This window comes from Anolis carolinensis, chromosome 1 (assembly GCF_035594765.1).
Source record: "Anolis carolinensis isolate JA03-04 chromosome 1, rAnoCar3.1.pri, whole genome shotgun sequence".
In the NCBI taxonomy this organism is placed as follows: Eukaryota; Metazoa; Chordata; class Lepidosauria; order Squamata; family Dactyloidae; genus Anolis; species Anolis carolinensis.
Window position 1 is genome coordinate 290,871,202 of NC_085841.1, and position 18,839 is coordinate 290,890,040.

At 36.5% G+C, this 18,839-nt stretch overlaps 1 protein-coding gene across 8 annotated transcripts in view; it reads right to left on the bottom strand.

Moving 5' to 3' along the window:
* shank2 (SH3 and multiple ankyrin repeat domains 2) overlaps positions 1-18,839 on the bottom strand; it is a 405,147-nt gene that overhangs the window by 312,043 nt on the left and 74,265 nt on the right. For all 8 annotated transcript variants that reach the window (XM_062967836.1, XM_062967830.1, XM_062967835.1 and 5 more), the window contains exons 2-7: positions 16,663-16,891; positions 13,417-13,620; positions 10,938-11,009; positions 7,140-7,248; positions 6,813-6,964; positions 6,064-6,231 (exon numbers count right to left, since the gene is read on the bottom strand). In XM_062967836.1, the coding sequence (XP_062823906.1) occupies positions 6,064-6,231; positions 6,813-6,964; positions 7,140-7,248; positions 10,938-11,009; positions 13,417-13,620; positions 16,663-16,866 (909 nt within the window). In that variant the 5' untranslated portion in view covers positions 16,867-16,891. The remainder of the gene's footprint in view (positions 1-6,063; positions 6,232-6,812; positions 6,965-7,139; positions 7,249-10,937; positions 11,010-13,416; positions 13,621-16,662; positions 16,892-18,839) is intronic.

The following is an 18,839-nucleotide window of genomic DNA, read 5'->3' on the forward strand; positions in this document are numbered from 1 at the left end:
AGCCTGTTGCACCTGAAACAGTGAGGCTGCACCTGAGACACTTACAATTCTGAGGAAATACAATTCTGAGGAAATGTTATAAGATTAAGACTCTGCTGTTTCTACTGTAATAGAAACAGGCAGACAAAAAACATCAAAATATTTTTGTCTTTAAAGTACTGCAAGGTCTTGGTTATTTCTGCTGCAAAAATACTAACAAAGATGACCTTTCCTTCAAAACGATTGCCATAGCAATTCATTTAAGGAAGCCTGCTTGGCAACTGCAATAAAATGTGTAGAATTTATATATATGACCACTATATCTGTGGGAGATACATTCCTGGACTTCGTGTATCCACAGATAATATTGAACTTTATTAGAAATGAAGTACCGTAGAGTCTCACTTATCCAACCTTCGCTTATCCAGCGTTCTGTATTATCCAACGCAGTCTGCCTTTTAATATTTAACATTTTTGTAGCCAATGTTTTCAATACATTGCCATGTTTTGGTGCTAAATTTGTAAATACAGTAATTACTACATAACGTCACCGTGTATTGAACTCCTTTTCTGTCAGTATGTTGTAAAATATGTTTTTGTGCTTAATTTGTAAAATAATAAAATTGTAACATAATTTGATGTTTAATAGGCTTTTCCGTAATCCCTCCTTATTATCCAACATTTTCGCTTATCCAACATTCTGCTGGCCCGGTTATGTTGGATAAGCGAGACTCTACTGTACTTCTGGCCCAGAATACCATGGGGCCATTCTGGAGGACTGAGAAAATGCCTAGACAGGTCATATTTGGTTATATGAGGATAAATAAAATCTTGGATACAGGGATTTTACTACATTAAAACAACAGCAAGATGGGATCCTCAGATACACTACTAACCAATAGTGAGACATCCATGTATCTATATATTTTTCACTTTTTTTCTGCTGCTGAATATACTATCAATGATTGAAACTGATTTAAAGTAGATTTAGAACAGAAGGTCCTAATACTCCTTTGGATATAAACAAAGGCAACTATGTAGTAAATAGGCAATCAGGTTAAACTAAGCGACTACATTGCAAAATTAATGAAGTCTGACACCATTTTAACTTGCATGGTTCAATCCTATGAAATCATGGCAATTGTAGTTTTACAAGGTCTTCAGTCTTCACTGCCTCACCCATGATAAGACAGCATTGAGCCATGGCAGTTAAAGTGATGTCATGCTGTATAAATATTACAGTGCAGATGCACCCTAGATTAACTAAAAGGCAGAACATTAAACGGCCCCAATAACAGTAACAATTATGAGTGATTTGTATGCTTTTTTGTTTCAGGGACTTATAGTATACATTGACCTCTTTTTCTATTTTTTCTCTACAGCTGGAGAGACCAAAACATTCAATTTCCAACCATACTTCATGAATGTCTATTGGAATTTTAAGCAACATTGAAACTAGACCTAGAGGTATATGAGTCATGATAAGACCACAATTTATTATTATTATTTCTGGAATCAGAATAAACATTTAAACATATATGAAGGTCCTTTAAAACAAAATGTATCAGTGCATCTACAAAAATATAGAAGTTGTAAGTTAGTATGCTACAAACCATTTGAACGTTTGTTATGCATTCCTGAGGACACAGAATGAAACTATGAAGCCACCAGATGGCACTAATGATCATATTTCTGTATCAAGAAATATCTAAGTTTACTTAAGGTAAAAACCTGATCTTTTTTGAGCTGTCTTGTGAAAATAGTTCTCAGGAGTACAGTGTACAAACTACAAAGATACATGCAACTGTATTTTACTAATGTGTAGAAGAGCTGTTGATGTAACATATTCAAAATAATTATAGCGAGTAAATAGTGTTGTCCTATAGTATGGAGAAACTAAACTGAAACCAGACTTCACGTGAAAATTAGTAATTGCGATTTCTATATTTATTATATATTGATTTATGAAAAATTTCCAAATCCAGAGTGTCATTAGGGAGCCCTTTCTCAGAGTAAGACCTTCTGTAATGCCAAGATTAGAAATGCATGCAACCTTCCGCTTATCAACTGGTATATTATAAAACATTATTTTCCTTCTCATCTCTATACAGCAGGCATGGGCAAACTTCGGCCCTCCAGGTGTTTCAGACTTCAATTCCCACAATTCCTAACAGCCTACCGGCTACTGAAGTCCAAAACACCTGGAGGGCCAAAGTTTGCCCATGCCTGCTATACAGGCTACATGTAATGTAAACCTGGACCAGAGCAACCTTGGACCCACCACTTATCTGCTGAATCTGGGGCCATTGTCCAGTGAGTTAAATCCACATTGGTACCACTGAGCTGACACCTTGTTCTCTGTGTCACAGCCACAGCTCCACAGCCCTTAGAATGTTTCAGATGAAAGAGTGGATTAAGTAGTTAAACAGAGTGAACAATCAGAATGGCTAAAGGGAGATGATATATAATATAGTCACAGAACCACAGAACTGGAAGGGGTCCTATGGTCCAATCTCTTATTAGTGAAACATGAGCTCAGGAAGCGAATGAATGATAACACTGTTCGTTAGTTAATTAGCATGAGGATAGGTTTAGGTCAGTTAAGGACAGATTATACATACAAGGAGCTGAGTAGAGAATGTTTTAACCAAGTTGAAGGAGATAGGAAATATAGTGAGAACAGTGAGAATATTATGTATGTAATGAGTCAATTTGAGAGCTGGCCATCTGGAGAGAAAAGGAGAGAAAGGAACAAGTATGAGTTGTAGAGAAGAAAGAATTGCAACAGGGACAGCCTGGTTTACGTCTAGAAAAGGCAACTGGTTGAAGGCTAGGGGTTCACATCAGCTTTTCAGAAGTTCTATGTTGTTCTTGGTTTGCATGGTTGTTGCTTTGTAAGTCACCCAAAGTCCCTCTGGGGAGATGGGGCGGGATACAAATAAAGTTGTTCGATGATGATATTATTATTATTTGATACACAACAAGATTAATACACAGAAATCAAGATCACTATGCTGGCTATTGTATTGGATCACACGTCGGACACTTTCCAAGTGTCTAGGACTATGTGATGCATCAGCGAATAATACAGATCCGAGTAGAGTGACCTTTTGCAACTGACAGATAGTAATTTTGTCAGCGCTGATTGTTTTCAAGTGCTGGTCAAGGTCTTAGGCACTGCACCCAACAAGAAACTATCCAGCCTCTTTTTGAAGATGTCCAAAACTTTATGATTTTGAGATATCAGCATTTAAAAATACTTTAGCTGACTGAGTTAGCCAGTTATATATAGGAATAAAGGTTCTCTCTGGTTAGGGTTATTGGCATGGCATATTGAGTACCTATATTTTATTATTTACCACTACATGACCACCTTGAAGTCTCCCATCAGTTAGTAAGTTTCCCTGAGATAAATTTAAGACATATCCTGGTTAAAAAGCACAAGGATTAGACTTAATATACTCCTCTTCTTGAACAAATCACTGGAAGATGGACTAATCCTATGCCTTTGTCAACATCTTTTTTCTATGTTCTTATTGTTATGTGGCAAATCAAGTTCAACTTATGGCAACCCTATCCTACAGTTTTCTTGGTAAGATTTATTCAAGAGTGGTTTGCCACTTTTCACAACAAAGTGGGGAACTGAACCCTGATTTCCCAGAGTCCTAGTCCAACAACAAAACTACAACACCATCATTTCTAATCCTTGCCAAACAAACAAACAAAAAACGGAGTATTTTTAATAAGCCACAGAGCAGAGACAAGTCAGCAGCCTAGGGAGCTTATAATAAGGTCAAAATATTATAAATAAACAAGGTGCTTCACATTATGATACATAAATAATCATGTGTTCTCCATATTGGACCGCATCACTAGAGCATGGATCCACTTTAAATTCGGTTTCTGCCTCCTGCAGAATTCTGGGTTTGTAGTTTAGTGAGGCCCAGGACATTTCTGGCTGAGCAGTTTAAAGGCCCCTCCCTAAACTACAAGCCCCAGAATTCTACAGGAGGCAGAAACTGGATTTAAAGTGCATCCATGCTCTAGTGAGATGAGGTCCATTATTAAAATCACACCCAGTTTTGGAGGCAAGTCTTCAGACTGCCTATTCCACTGGATAGCTCAAGGGGGCACCAGATACACTGAGATGAAGAAAGATCTTGAATGCTGTATCATCTTGGACAGATGTTCCCAGCTGCTAAATAACAAAGCATGTTCAGTTGTAACACAGAAGAGAGAGAGAAAACAGCTTGTATTTACTTCCTGCCACAGCTTCAGTTTACTTCCTGTCACCAAATAAGGACTTAAAGGAGTGATTGAAATGTAACCTTTCACTAAAGCACAAAAAATGAAAGCAACATATGTCAAGAATGGAGTGTTATCACATCATTTTAAACATATCATTCCACACACACACACACACACACACACACACACACACAAATGAGACTCAGGTGGATTTTTTTAAAGTCTACCAACACAGTTAAGATTTATTTTCAAAGAAACTAGATCAACAAGTGGAGAATGAAAGCATTTTGAACGAAGGATGCATATTTAAATACATTACTTATTCTGAAAGACTAGTTGGTACATCTGAAAAACTATTCAAAAAGTGCCTCTTCACCAAACACGTTTGATTTTGATGTTTTGAAATGTTTTGTTCCTCAGGCTACTATCACTCTTGGCAATATTTTCCTTCTCTTGCTTTAGTTAATAATCTATTATATATTGTGCATCTTTGATAGTCTAGTTACAGGGGTTGTGTATGCGTGTGAGTTGTACTGATTGAAGATATTACTTTTATTTGATCACTACATTCTATCACATCTTACTATTAATTGTTTTAGTTAACGTATCTGTTATTGTTTTATAGTTTCCTGCCATGAAGGCAATGGCCCAGAAAAGAGGTGTGACAAAAAGCATCCAGGGAAATAGCAATTCTTGAGAAAATAACTTCCTGGCAGTAAGAAATGCAATAGCCCTTAATATCTGCTGAGGTTTGGTTCCAGAACCCCCATGGATACCTCAAGTCCCACTGCATATAACTGTGTAAAGTAAAAGTAAAGGTTTCCCCTTGACACGAAGTCTAGTCGAGCCCGACTCTGAGGGGTGGTGCTCATCTCCATTTCTAAGCTGAAGAGCCGGCGTTGTCTGTAGACACCTCCTAGGTCATGTGGCTGGCATGACTGCATGGAGTGCCATTACCTTCTTGCCAATGCAGTACCAACTGATCTACTCACATTTGCATGTTTTCGAACTGCTAGGTTGACAGAAGCTGGGGCTAACAATGGGAGCTCACACAGTCCCACAGATTCAAACCGCCAACCTTCTGGTCAGTGATATGTGTTGTGATTGGATTTAATTATATTAAAAGGCAAACACCTCAAACAAGTACCGGAGAGAGATAAAGAAGAGTGAGAGGCTATAGAAGGCTATGCCTAGACATCAGCATAGTGTTTGGCACATTGCAAAATTGCCTTTGGGGTTTTTGAAATTGTATTTTCAAGTGGTGTTAGGTTGAATCCATGGATGCAGAACCTGTGGATGTGGAGATCTGACTGTGTGTAACAGTGAAATTGGCAAACTCAGAATGTAGATAGCTCTTTCGCTGGAAGCTTTTAAACAGAGGAACTTTACCTCTATCTCCACCTCTAAGGGCAGTTTAGCAATGGGGTTCTTGCACTGGGAGGGGACAAACCAGATGGCTCTTGAGATACCTTCAACTCTATGTTTCTATTCCTTAATAAAATACAAGATAAGTGATGCCAGTACAAAACTAGCATGAGCACATACTAAAATGGTGCATTATTGAGGATCATCAATTTAAAACTATCAAAATTATTTTTAAAAGAATATGAAACCATTCCACCCCCACACCAAGATACTGTTTTATATTCTTTCATAATTTTAACAAGATCATTATAAGATATTTATTTGTATCCCACTTCAATTTTAGTAAGTGAACCATATTCATCAATTTAACTGTTCAACATTCTTCTTTTCTATCAAGGTTTACCAAAATAGATTGTTAGATGACAGATAAAGCCACTAAACAAATCTTCTTACATTATGACATTTTCCTACCTGGTGAATCTCTTGCCATCCATTTTCATCCTTGCAACCAACAGTAGCATGTTCATGAAGTAATAGCTCACAACAATATGGATCTCCTCCAACAACAGCAGTGTGATACAGTGGAGTCAGTCCACAGCTATCCTTGTAGTTGGGAGATGCTCCAAGCTCTAACAGAGTCTGTAAATAATTGGATGTTTTGGAGAATATGTCAGCATTTGAATGAATTAAATACAAATGCCATACTTTAGACTTCCCAACATGGAATCCTTTCTGAATTGGTGAAATCTACTCATTTGAAATACAGTACTGGAGAAAAGTTCTGTGCATAGCATGGACTGTTAGAAAAACAAATAAATGGATCCTAGAGCAAACACAACTTGAACTCTTCTTTGAAGACAAAATGGCTAAGTGGAGAAGGTTAAAGAGAACAAATCATATTTTTTAAAGTTTGAAAAATTGTAGCTTCCTGGTATGAATTTTAACCACCAAAGAATGATAAACAACTGTTGTACTGTTCCCATTTCCCACAGCAAATATTACATTGTCTATCTATTAATGAGATAGAAACTTTCCCCACTTTTCTTTCCACCATATTAAATTATTTGTTTCAAACAAATTTCAGAAGCAAAAAGCCAAAGACAGACAGCTTTGAGCAAAAATCAATTAGAATATCCATTTAAGATACCAAAATTAACAGAGATAATTTTCTTCACTCCATTATAGAAAACGATATACAACCTGACTCTGAAAGAATGTACCTTCAAAATGATTTGGTTCTTGGCTCTAGCTGCTTTGTGTAATGCTGTCATTCCATCTTTGGCTCTGAAATCTAAATGGGCTCCTCCATTTTTCAGAGCTTTGATCACTTCAACACTATTGTTAAGTTGAGCTGCCAACGTTAGTGGGGTTTCTAAAGAATGAAAAGAAACAAACAGTTTCACAGGGATTCACATTTTAATTGATTGTCTTTTATTGTGCATCTTCTTCTTAGGCATATACAAGATTATTATTAATTCAACTCCTTTCATACTAAGCATGTTATTTTTAATTAAATAAAATTTGTAACAGATTTATCTGTTTCATACCTCCAGTTTCTAAGTCATGATAGTTTGGATCAAGTCCTCGGTCCAACATCTTTGTTAATTTTTCTACTGAAAGGTGATGAACATGGTCCATAAATTTTCGAAAATTTGCCTGAAAAAGAAATTTTGGCTATTTTTATTACCTTCAAATATCCGTTTCTTTTACAGGAAAAATTATCAGCCATTGGCTACCCAAAGGTATGTGCAATCATTCTTGTGACTGTACATAATGAACACGTAGTCAGATGGAAGAGATGGAATTTTCTTATTGATCACTTGCCACATATTTCCATTTGGTTTATATATCTCTAGCCAAGGAATGCATTTCAAACAAAATATTCACTTGTCTTGATATGTATGTACTGTACTAGCAAACTATAGAGAAGTGCAGGAAATAGAACTTGGTCAATATTTTTTAAAAGTAGGTTTAGGTTATTTTCAGGGTTTTAAAAATTATTTTATTAATTATTTGACATAATCAAATATACAATAAGAAAATATACATTCAAAAACAATGGAACATGTCCAGATCCGTACTCAAATGGCAACCTGTACAGAATAAATAAGTATAACATACTCTACCATCCCTCAACTCCAAAACATGTTCAAAGCAAAACCACCAGCCACTTCTCCCCCCCTCTACATCATATGCAGAAATCCTAATGTAATTTAAAAGAAAAAAGGAAAAAGGAAAAGGAACTCCTTGCAAGGCAGGGAATACATCCCCATGATCAAGAGAACCTCAAAACATGTCCAAATACATCATGTTTACATATCACATTGATAAAAAAATAACCCCATAAGAATGGGAACAGGCAACAAAACATTCTCTTGTAGTTTGAGCCTCCTGACTGTTCCACACACACCAGTACAGATAACTATAAGTATAAAGACTGAATTTGCATACATTGAAAGACGTTCAAAATCATAGTCAAATGCTTCCTCAACACCATTCCAACATATTTAACCATTTCAGAAATCACCCATCTCCAATTTTGTGACATTCCAGCCCGTCCAAACAGCACTACATATTTCTTTTTCTTTAAATATTATTTTTTCTTTTTTCCCCTTCCCTTCCCTTCTTTTCCTTGACAACCACACATAATACCTTTGCTGAACACAAACTTAACATTCACATCTCAAGAGTTCTGCCATAATACATGTACTATAGAAAAGAAAGTCGCATCAAATAGTTCCCAAAGATTCTTCATCATGACTTTTTTTTTCAGAAGGAAGTTAAACAGAGTGATAAAAATTAAAATTTTCAGTTGATTTTGATCACAAAGCCACACATGAGAATTCAGATTTAGCCATGTCAGTTTGGAGTATCTGTACAGAAAGGGATCTTGTAGCACCCTAGAGACCATCTGAGAGAACAAGTTAGTAAGACAAGCTTTCGTAGACTAAGTCCACTTTCTCAGAGGATATCTTTGTTATCAACTTCATTGTGTAAAATAGTCTCTAAAGTGCTACAGGATCCCTTTGCAGATTCACATGTGAGAAGAAACTGCCAGTGAAGAGAATAGTCCCCACAAACTTGTATCTTCTAATAAAGTGCAAAAAGACCAACATGGTTTACTGCTAAACCTATATATTTTCTCTTTCCAGAGAGATTGTTTTTAATTCCATACCTATCTATTGCAAATATTCGCTGAAGATTTTTTTTTAAAAAAATTACTATTTCTAAATGTAACAGGGAATTGTAGCAAGACTGTGTCAGACAACCTCAAGTTAAAGGAGTTGGAGAATCAAGGGCCTATTTGGGAGACAGAGTTCACCAGGGAAGTATCTTGCTTTTGGACTCTTCACTCCAACTCTGGACTGAGGAAAGATTCAAAGTTCCTATGTCATTCTGAGATGCAGAAAGAAATCTCTAAAGACTGGCAACCTAATGAAGGCAGGCAACCTACTAAGCTAACAGTGTTTCTACAAAGAGGAGTTAAGTTATAAAAATGAAAATAAACAATTAAAATGCCCAAATCCAGTTTAATAAATGTAACTTATATAATGTTGATTTATCAAGTTCAGTGGAGCCCCTGGTGGCACAATGAGTTAAACCCTTGTGCCGGCAGGACTGCTGACTGACAAGTCAGCAGTTCAAATCCAGGGAAAGCGGGTGAGCTCCCTCTGTCAGCTCCAGCTCCCCAAGCAGAGACATGAGATAAATCTCCCACAGGATGGTAAAACATGAACATTCAGGTGTCCCCTGGGCAGCGTCCTTGCAGACAACCAATTCTCTCACACTAGAAGTGACTTGCAGTTTCTCAAGTTACTCCTGACACACACAAAATAAAGTTCAATTTGATTAAATGTATCTATTGTTGTTGTTGTTGTTGTTACAGTATTATGTTTATTTATACGTCACCTTTTCTCTCCACAAGGAGATTCAAAGTGGCTTACATTAAAAGCATTTGAAATCTACAAATATACAAACATTAAAACAAAATTAAACATATTGATATTTTTTAAAAATGAATAAAAATCCACAAAAACATATTCAAACTAGTCTACTGTGTGTGGATGTGTAAGTGCCTTCGTGTTACTTGTTGACTTATGAGCACCCCACAAATTTCACAGAGTTTTCCTAAGCCACTTTCTTCCTCTGAAATATAGTCTACAGAACCAGGCATTCATTGTTGATCTGCATTACAAATACTATCTAGGGCTTACCCTACTCAGCTCCAAAGGTCAGATGGGAATCTGGTGATTGAGGATATTTAAGCCCTGTGTCTACTATAGCCGGAGCTAAAATTAGATTTATATCACAAAATGTTTGGACACATTCATTAGGAAGAGGAATTCTTTATATGAATGTACAGTACCAGACGCAGCCTGACTTTGATTTTGGCTTTTTGATTTATTTTTCTTGACTTACCATGTATGTTTTAAATACTACCTTTCATATATTTCTAATTCTTAGGTGATAGTGACTAATACCAATGACAAATAGTGGGTGGGTGTGAATTTATTCAAGGTGTGGGCTGGAACTTTAAAAGACCTGTCCAAGGTGCTGAACCTATTTGAAAAATGTTCACACTGTAGACAACTTCAACAAATCAGACTAAAATGTTGAGGAGTTAACACCCCACTGACATCAGATCTGTGCACTATAATCATCATACAGATGGCTCTTTACATTCACTATTTTGATGACTATGAATTTGATCATTTGCAGATTTGTCATTGCCCTGTCCTGGCTGATTTTCTCTTGCTTTGTAAGACAGACGTGTCACTTGGCTCAGGTTCTTTAACACACAAAATAGAAGTGTTGATTGAGTTAATGCCCATCAAACCTCAACTTAGTCTATTTTCTATCTCTATGACCTAAGAAGCAGGGGAAACTAGCTCCCTGCCTCAGTTTTCTCACTAGACAGAGAAATCCATGGTCAAGGGAGAGGGAGAACAAACTGGGCAGACTCTCCCAACATGAGCTAAACTCTTATTAGCTACTAGGAACTTACTCTGTTCTGAGAGAGTTGCCGGAAGACACTGTTACATTAATGTGCACATGGCCCCAGGGTTTGGGAGGTAAGAAGCATCAGCAGGGACAGGCAGAAAGACATACATTATTTGTGCTGTTCACTACCATCTGGGAAGTCCCTCAGCTGCCTGGGAAATAATTAGGAGTTTTGCCCCACTGCCACTATATTCATGTTTGTCCATCTTGATTGCATCCTAACTCCCATAAATGTGGAGAGACAACTCTACTATAATTTTCTTGTGCTTGTTATTAAAACCAAAGGATTTGAATTAAAATAGCAAAAGGGCGATACAATGTCCTAGAACGACATTTGGACATACCTTTGTATGAAGCTTAGCTAACTGCTTTTCATCAAGATTCAATTGTCTGTATACCCTCTTCTTGTATCGAAACTGAAAGGAAAAAGTATCGGAGTATTACTTTTCATTTCAGAAACAGTGTGTTTGTAGGAAAAAGGGTTAATTCATATAATCATCAAGGAATGAAAACATTTCAGCAATTGCTTAAACTTTAATCACACAAAGAATGGTTTGCAATAGTTGTTATTTATGGCTAAATAAACCCATCCATACACCTACTTATATGCATATATCCCCAGCCTTAAAAAGTTGACTTCCCATTTGTTGAGAAAACAGTATAAAGCTTTATCTTTTAATTATTTGTTCCTTATACTTATATTAAGTTCATTCATGATTCTACACTTTCTAATTTAGATAAAAGAAAAAGGAACACGCTTTTCTTATAATTTCATCTCACTTTTAAACCAAAAAGACAACTAATCTTCAAAGTCTACTACACTATCTTTCCTTATCTTAGCAGCAAACAAAATTGAAGCAGATTCAATGGGATATTCAATGTAAAAGTATGAATTAAAATGCTTAATTTTAATTAAGCGGCCAGAATAGTTTATGTCTGACATCGGAGAACTACAGTAATCCCGACAACAAAGGAATGGCTAATTAAGATTATGGAAATTATGAGTATGGACCAACTAACTCAACAATTGACTTACAGACAGCACAACACTAAAAAGGACATGGACTGGTCACCATTAATTAAATATATGGAACAAGAAAAAATGGCGATGTTAATATGAATATTTAAAGGGAAGGAAACATACCCTTTGAACTTGAGAAAGGAGGAGGAGATGGACATGAGAGGAGACATGATAGCCATGTACAAATACGTGAAGGGAAGTCATAGGGAGGAGGGAGCAAGCTTGTTTTCTGCTGCCCTGCAGACTAGGACACGGAACAATGGCTTCAAACTACAGGAAAGGAGATTCCACCTGAACATCAGGAAGAACTTCCTCACTGTGAGAGCTGTTCGACAGTGGAACTCTCTCCCCCGGACTGTGGTGGAGGCTCCTTCCTTGGAGGCTTTTAAGCAGAGGCTGGATGGCCATCTGTCGGGGGTGCTTTGAATGCGATTTCCTGCTTCTTGGCAGGGGGTTGGACTGGATGGCCCATGAGGTCTCTTTCCAACTCTACTATTCTATGATTCTATGATTCTATGATTCTATGACATTAGTAACAAATAAACATTACATAATGCAAAACCACAATGTAAAAGATTAGACGTTAACCAAACATCCCTTCCCCATTTTTATTGCTTCTTTTTTCTTTTTCTTTTGTTGCTCCCCCCCCCCCCCCGCAGGTATTTCCCATAGTTTTTTCCCTCCCTGCCTTGCCCCCCCACCTATTCCCCCCTTTCCCATGCCTCCCACTTATCCCCCATTCCTACCCTTTTTTATTCTCTACATTTTATCATGTTATTAAGAAAATATCTAATAAAAATCTATTTTTTAAAAAGAACACCGACTTCTTCAGCACAAGTGAAAGAGAATGAAGAGCTGCATATTTTTGTTATCTGGTACTCAGAGGAAACACTTTTCAATACACATAGATTTCTCTCCTGAATTGTGGTATATCAACTAAGTTTGTCTAAAAAGTGAAAACATGGTCCTTCTACGTATATTCTTTTTCTTTTTTCTTTTAAAGTAACATTGTACTTTTGCCAAAAAGAATCTTCTGCCGTTGTTGCTTGTGATCTAAATATGCTAAAATTGTGCTAAATTAGTAAGCAAAACCAAGATGAAAAAAGATTACTGTTCATTAGATGGGAGATAAATATCTCAATATCTTGTTGAAGAAGGCTTATCATATTGACTAAGTAAGAGATATATATTTTAAAATTGTATTTGAATACTGGGTAAGGATTATCATTTTTATTTTTAAAATAAGCTTTTGTTCACCCTTTTTCACTCTAGTGGCTACCCACTTGCTCTCTCCATTCTCTCCTCAGCTCTAAGACTCCATTAAGGTTTTCTCTAGAAACAATACTTCTACAAAACAGGTTAATTAGAACAGAGAGGGATCAAATCTAACAGATGTGGGACTACTGTCAAAGATGTGTATGATTTTTAATGAGATATCTGCCAAATCCTTCAAACAATAGATACATAAAGTATGTAATACTATCATTGCTAAATACATATTTAAAAGATAATAGGAAACTGAATTTTAAAACCATGTTGATCCAAATTGTGTCCTAGAACAAATGTGAAAGCCATGAAATTAGTAACAGGTGACATTCAAAAACCATATAACTGGCAATGTCATGAGCTTCCTTTTTCTTATATTCTAGCACAATAGATCTTCCCTTCTTCCACTGTTCTATGGTAGCTTAAAACAACGCTACAAAATATGTTGTACCTCCTAACGTATGTTTCATTATCCACAGCTATCTCCATTGCAAAAACATCACAATTTTTAAGTAAAAGGTTGTTTGTTAAGGTACCTCCAAGGATGGAACTCCCTTATTAACAGGTTGAGGATATTCCATAAGTAGGCGTTCCTCATCCAAAAATTTCCCATCTCTCCCATTGTTTGCAGGCTGGAACAAGCCATAATTGAGAACATCTTTCAAACTTTGATTCAATGTGCAAAGAATTCGTTGTTTTGCTACCCACACTGAAGCTTCAGGATTGAATCTAATACATTTCTGTAAAACAACACACAAAAGAACAGGATAAGGCAATTAGTATACACAAAATGTAGTGATACACATGAACAATATTGGCACTCATGCATCAGATGTATGATTATTTTCATTATTTAAAAAATACACTACGATCCTCATACCTAGTTGCTGTAGTTTCACCAAACTGCATCTACAAAAATATGTCATCTCCAGAACCTATTCCAGGCAATTCCATGGTAAGCTTCCAGAATTTGTCTCCAAACACTGAATCATTGACCTCATTTTGGCACCCCTTCAACTGGGAAGCCAGGGCACCCGCTCAAGATCAAAGATAATGATGGTGGTCCAACTTCCCAGTCTATCAATATTCAGTGACCATAAAAATGTCAAAATATATTTGACTTTCAGAGAAATGTGTCCTCACAGACACACAGAAAAGAAAAAGTAAATATTATATAAGATATTGGTGAAAACAGCTGGAAAGAGCAAAATAGCATTGTCAGATTCATCAGCATACTACATATCCTACTGTCATAATGTCTTATTATGATAAGGTGGTTCTTTTTTATATATAAGTTGTTCGTTTAAGATCAAACAGAATAAGCAGAAAGTGCTCAGATGGTGCAACTAATCTTTTTTAAAAACAAAAGGCTATGCACAAAAAAGTCTTGAATACGCACAAACTTAAAAAAAAATGATGTTCTATTTTAAGCAGCTGAGAAACCATATTGCTGGATCTATAAGACCAATGAAGCAAAGTTTTCTCTGTGAAGGGTCTTACACAACGCACACACCCTATATGTGCCATACATATTGTTTAACTGTATACATAATTTATATAAGGTGCTCCACCTCCATATGGTCAAGATGGGAAAATGAGATCTGATCTTACTAAAACAAGCTACTTGCATAAGGTATCTGAAAAAGAAAAATAACAGATGGAAGAGGAAGAAATATGTGTATTCCACCAGATATGAAAGTAGCTTCAACTTTGCTCAAATACAATCTTCACCTTGCCACATGTATTGAAAAGTCCTTATTAATCTCCAAGCAGATATCCCATTTAATGCAGTGATATATGAATATACTTTCTGACAGACATAATTCTTCTATGGAATTCCTTTGTCTATACTCTATCTCAAACAAGAACTTAGAACAGTTTTTAAAATTTTCTTTCAAAGACTGAACTCTTAAATTGAATGTCCTTTTTACTTCTGGGAAGGTAATGAACTCTCAATGTCAAATAAAGTACAATGGGTGCAGTTCAATTCATGCTGTGTGCCTTTCTTATCTGGATATAAAACAGCGAGGAGATATTCTTTATTATTTTTTACTTAATTGGAGGTGCAGAGAAGAATATTCTACTCCCTCAACACTAATGAATGGAAGAAAAGTGCAGAGGCAATGAGTGATAGTTTGTAAGTTAAGCTCTGCAACTTTTAATGTGAAATAAATGAAAAACAATGACACATAAACAAAAAAGCATGTAATAATAAAGAAATTTGACTGCTGCCTTGTCCCAAATTTCATTTTCATTTATATTTCATTTTTAGGTTTTCTACTGATTGACACTACACACTACATGTAAAATATACTATACTACATTCCTAACTTACATAGAAACTACAAACACATACCTCCCAAACATACGTAACTTCCTACTTTCCAAGTTAAAGACATAAATAAAAATAGATATTCATTTTGAATCCTAGCTAGAAATGAATATTTATTTCATCAACTTTCAGACATAACTGCTATTATCTCAAATGGATAATTTTCACCAAAAGGGAAAAAACAGTTACATATATTGCAACAATGTGGCAGAATAGCAGAAGACTGTGACATCTACCAGAAATACATAAAATACAAATATAAGCAGTTGCAAAAATAAATTCCCAGAGAAATCTTATGCAAGGCTAATGTGAATCTGAGACCTCAAGGTGATATAATTATTTTGTAATCTCAATACAAAGGGTGTGATCTAGGCAAATTTAAACACATATATTTCCTTCTCATTTACTCTGAATTTAGGGCAGTTCTACAGCGGCACATAAGACTGCTCCAACTAGTATGAAATTGAGAGATGCATTATGGCTACAGGGGTGCAATCAACAGCCTTGGAGGTGGAACTGCGGTCTCACAGCTGAAACTGGTTTCAATGGCTAGAAATGGGGCAGGATTCCAAGCCCCCGCCCCAAACCCCAAACCTTTCCACACACACACACACACAAAGAAAGACAAAGACAGAAAATCACCACTTACTGGAGCTTCATGGTTTGTCCCACCTGTCTAAGCCCACCAGCTTGGAAGAAGGGGAAAAGGCTCACTCTTCTCAAGCTGCTTTGCTCACTTACATGTGACAAACAATGAAGTAGAGAGAACAGAGCTCTGGTAAGTGGCGATTATTATTATTTTTGGTCCTTTTGGAGGAAAGGGGAATTGGGGGCAGGGTATCAGCCTCCTCCTTAGGCTGCCTGAACCTCAGAAGTGCACAATGGCTTTTGGGACACGATCCTGGATCCCGCATAGGTATCCTGAATGGCTATTCCCACTGCCCACTGCCCCATCACATGGGAAAAGTCCGGATCGTGCTCTAGGAGTCCAACTACCCCATCACATGGGAATCAGTACAATCTGGACATTTCTTTGTCTTCTTTTCATCTGGGATGCAGCCACATTAAGCAGTTTACTTCAGATTAACTCGCATCCACCTGCGTACATTGTGTGGACGCACCTAGACTAATGTGACTCTACTCTGCCATTATATGACAGTATAGAACTGTCCACAGTTGAAAAATACCAGTTGTGCTTATATAATCATCATCATCATCATCATCTGCCAACTGCAAAAGGCCACCCTACCGGGATCTGCGCACATCATCCGAAAATACATCACACAGTCCTAAACGCTTGCGAAGTGTTCGACTTGTGGTTTTGTGACACGAAATCCAGCATATCTATCTTGTTTGCTGTGCCATATGTCGTTGTATCAATAATAATAATACTGCAAACCAGACTGTTCTATGGTCTTGGACAATAAACTTTTAATAGAGTTCTCTTTACCGTCTGCTGTAGGTCAGGTATTATAATCCTTATCACCAATGTGTTGTTCTGGGCATCCTCCATCCTCCTGCTTGGCTTTTCTGCCGTGGCCCGGATAGTATCATAAATGGTTTCTTCTTTGGAGCTGTCTGACTCAGATTCCACTGAATAATCTGAAAAACTCTGAGCCATCTCATCTTCACTTGATGTTGGACTTCGAGGCATAATCAGCAACTCTTAATTCATTTGGCTGAAAAACAAAGGATAACAAGATTTACCTAAGTAAAAATGTGAATGTAGTTCAGGCTGTTTATTTTTTAAGCCACTTCTTTCTATTCCAACTTTTGAAAAGATTGACAAGGATCAATGAGATATAAACACACCTGAATTTTAACAAAAAATTGGTGAGAGTAAGAAATGTTCCCTTCCTGTGTCTTTTGCAACAACTCAGGAAAAAACCTTCCACATATAAACATCAGAAACACGAAGTTTTCTTCTTTACAGCTAATGCTGTAAATTAAAGAATATCACATACTCATTGATAAAAACACATAGCAGCATTTGGAAACAGATGTAATGCTCATGTGTGTTTCAGCCTTATTAGTTTAGCTGAAACATTGTGAGAATACGACATAATCAGTAAAATCTGTATCCTTGGGTATGGAAGTCCACATTCTCTGTTTAATGACTGTTAGGGACCACAATTCAAAAGGACAGAAGCAACCCCATTATTACTTCAAATTGGATGAAATCACATGATTACTTCAATCAGAAGTTTATTCATACCCCACAACTAATGCAAATTAGAGGGTAGAAAAGCAGGTTTTCTTCTCCAGGGAGTTCTTTCATTTCCATAATAGCAATATTGTGTCATCTGAAGCAAGGAACACTAGCAGCCCCTTTCAAACATTTAGAAAATACAGTAAGGTCCCCATAATCACTGAACTTATATCCCTGATTTCACATACTTGTGCCCGATGAAGAATTGTTTCTCTAGGAATTTGCTAGGTCCTCCATGCAATTCTATGATAGGTTTCCCCCTGAAGTCGTTGTTGTTGTTGTTGTTGTTGTTGTTGTTGTTATTATTATTATTATTAATAACCGAAATCCAGCATATCTATCTTGTTCGCTGTGTCATACTATGTTATTGTGTCAATAATAATAATAATAATAATTCATTTCTATCCTGCTTTATTCCTGTGGGTGGGACTCAAAGCTGTGTACAAAATATAAAACTTGTACAAATACATCTGCACACAATACATAATCAGCTAAAATGTCATATCCCGTTATAAAAACCCAATTTAACATCTATATATATAAAAGGATAAAAAAAATTCGGCCTAGGACAAAACAACAAAACTACACATCCCAGAAACACTAAACTTGGCAACACAACCCCTCATCCATGCCTCTACGTTCATACAACAAAAAGAAAAGAAAAATAAAGTCCTAATTAGAGGGAGAGGAATAATTGTTTTTTATCCAATTGCTGCCAGTTACAAGGCTAAACTCTGCCCACTTGGTCTCCTAGCAACCTACTCAGCCCAGGAGACAGGCACAGTTAGACCTCACTTAGGCCTCTTCCACACTGCCTATACAATACAGATTATCTGATTTTAACTGGATTATATGGCAGTGCAGACTCAAGGCCCTTCCACACAGCTTTATTGCCCATTTATAATCTTATATTATCTGCTTTGAACTGGATTATCTTGAGTCCACACTGCCAGATAATTCACTTCAGTGTGCATTTTATACAGCTGTGTAGAAGGGGCCTCATATAATCCAGTTCTAAGCAGATAATATAACATTATCAATATACAGTAGAGTCTCACTCATCCAACATAAACAGGCCGGCAGAACACTGGATAAGTAAATATGTTGGATAATAAGAAGGGATTCAGGAAAAGCCGATTAAACATCAAATTAGGTAATAATTATACAAATTAAGCACCAAACATCATGTTATACAACAAATTTGACAGACAAAGTAGTTCAATGCTCAGTAATGCTATGCTGTAAGTACTGTATTTACAAATTTAGCACCAAAACATCACAATGAATTTAAAACATTGACTACAAAAATATTGACTACTAAAAGGCAGACTGCGTTGGATAATCCAGAACACTGGATAAACGAATGTTGGATAAGTGAGATTCTACTGCAATATGAAATAATTACTGTGGTAATCCAG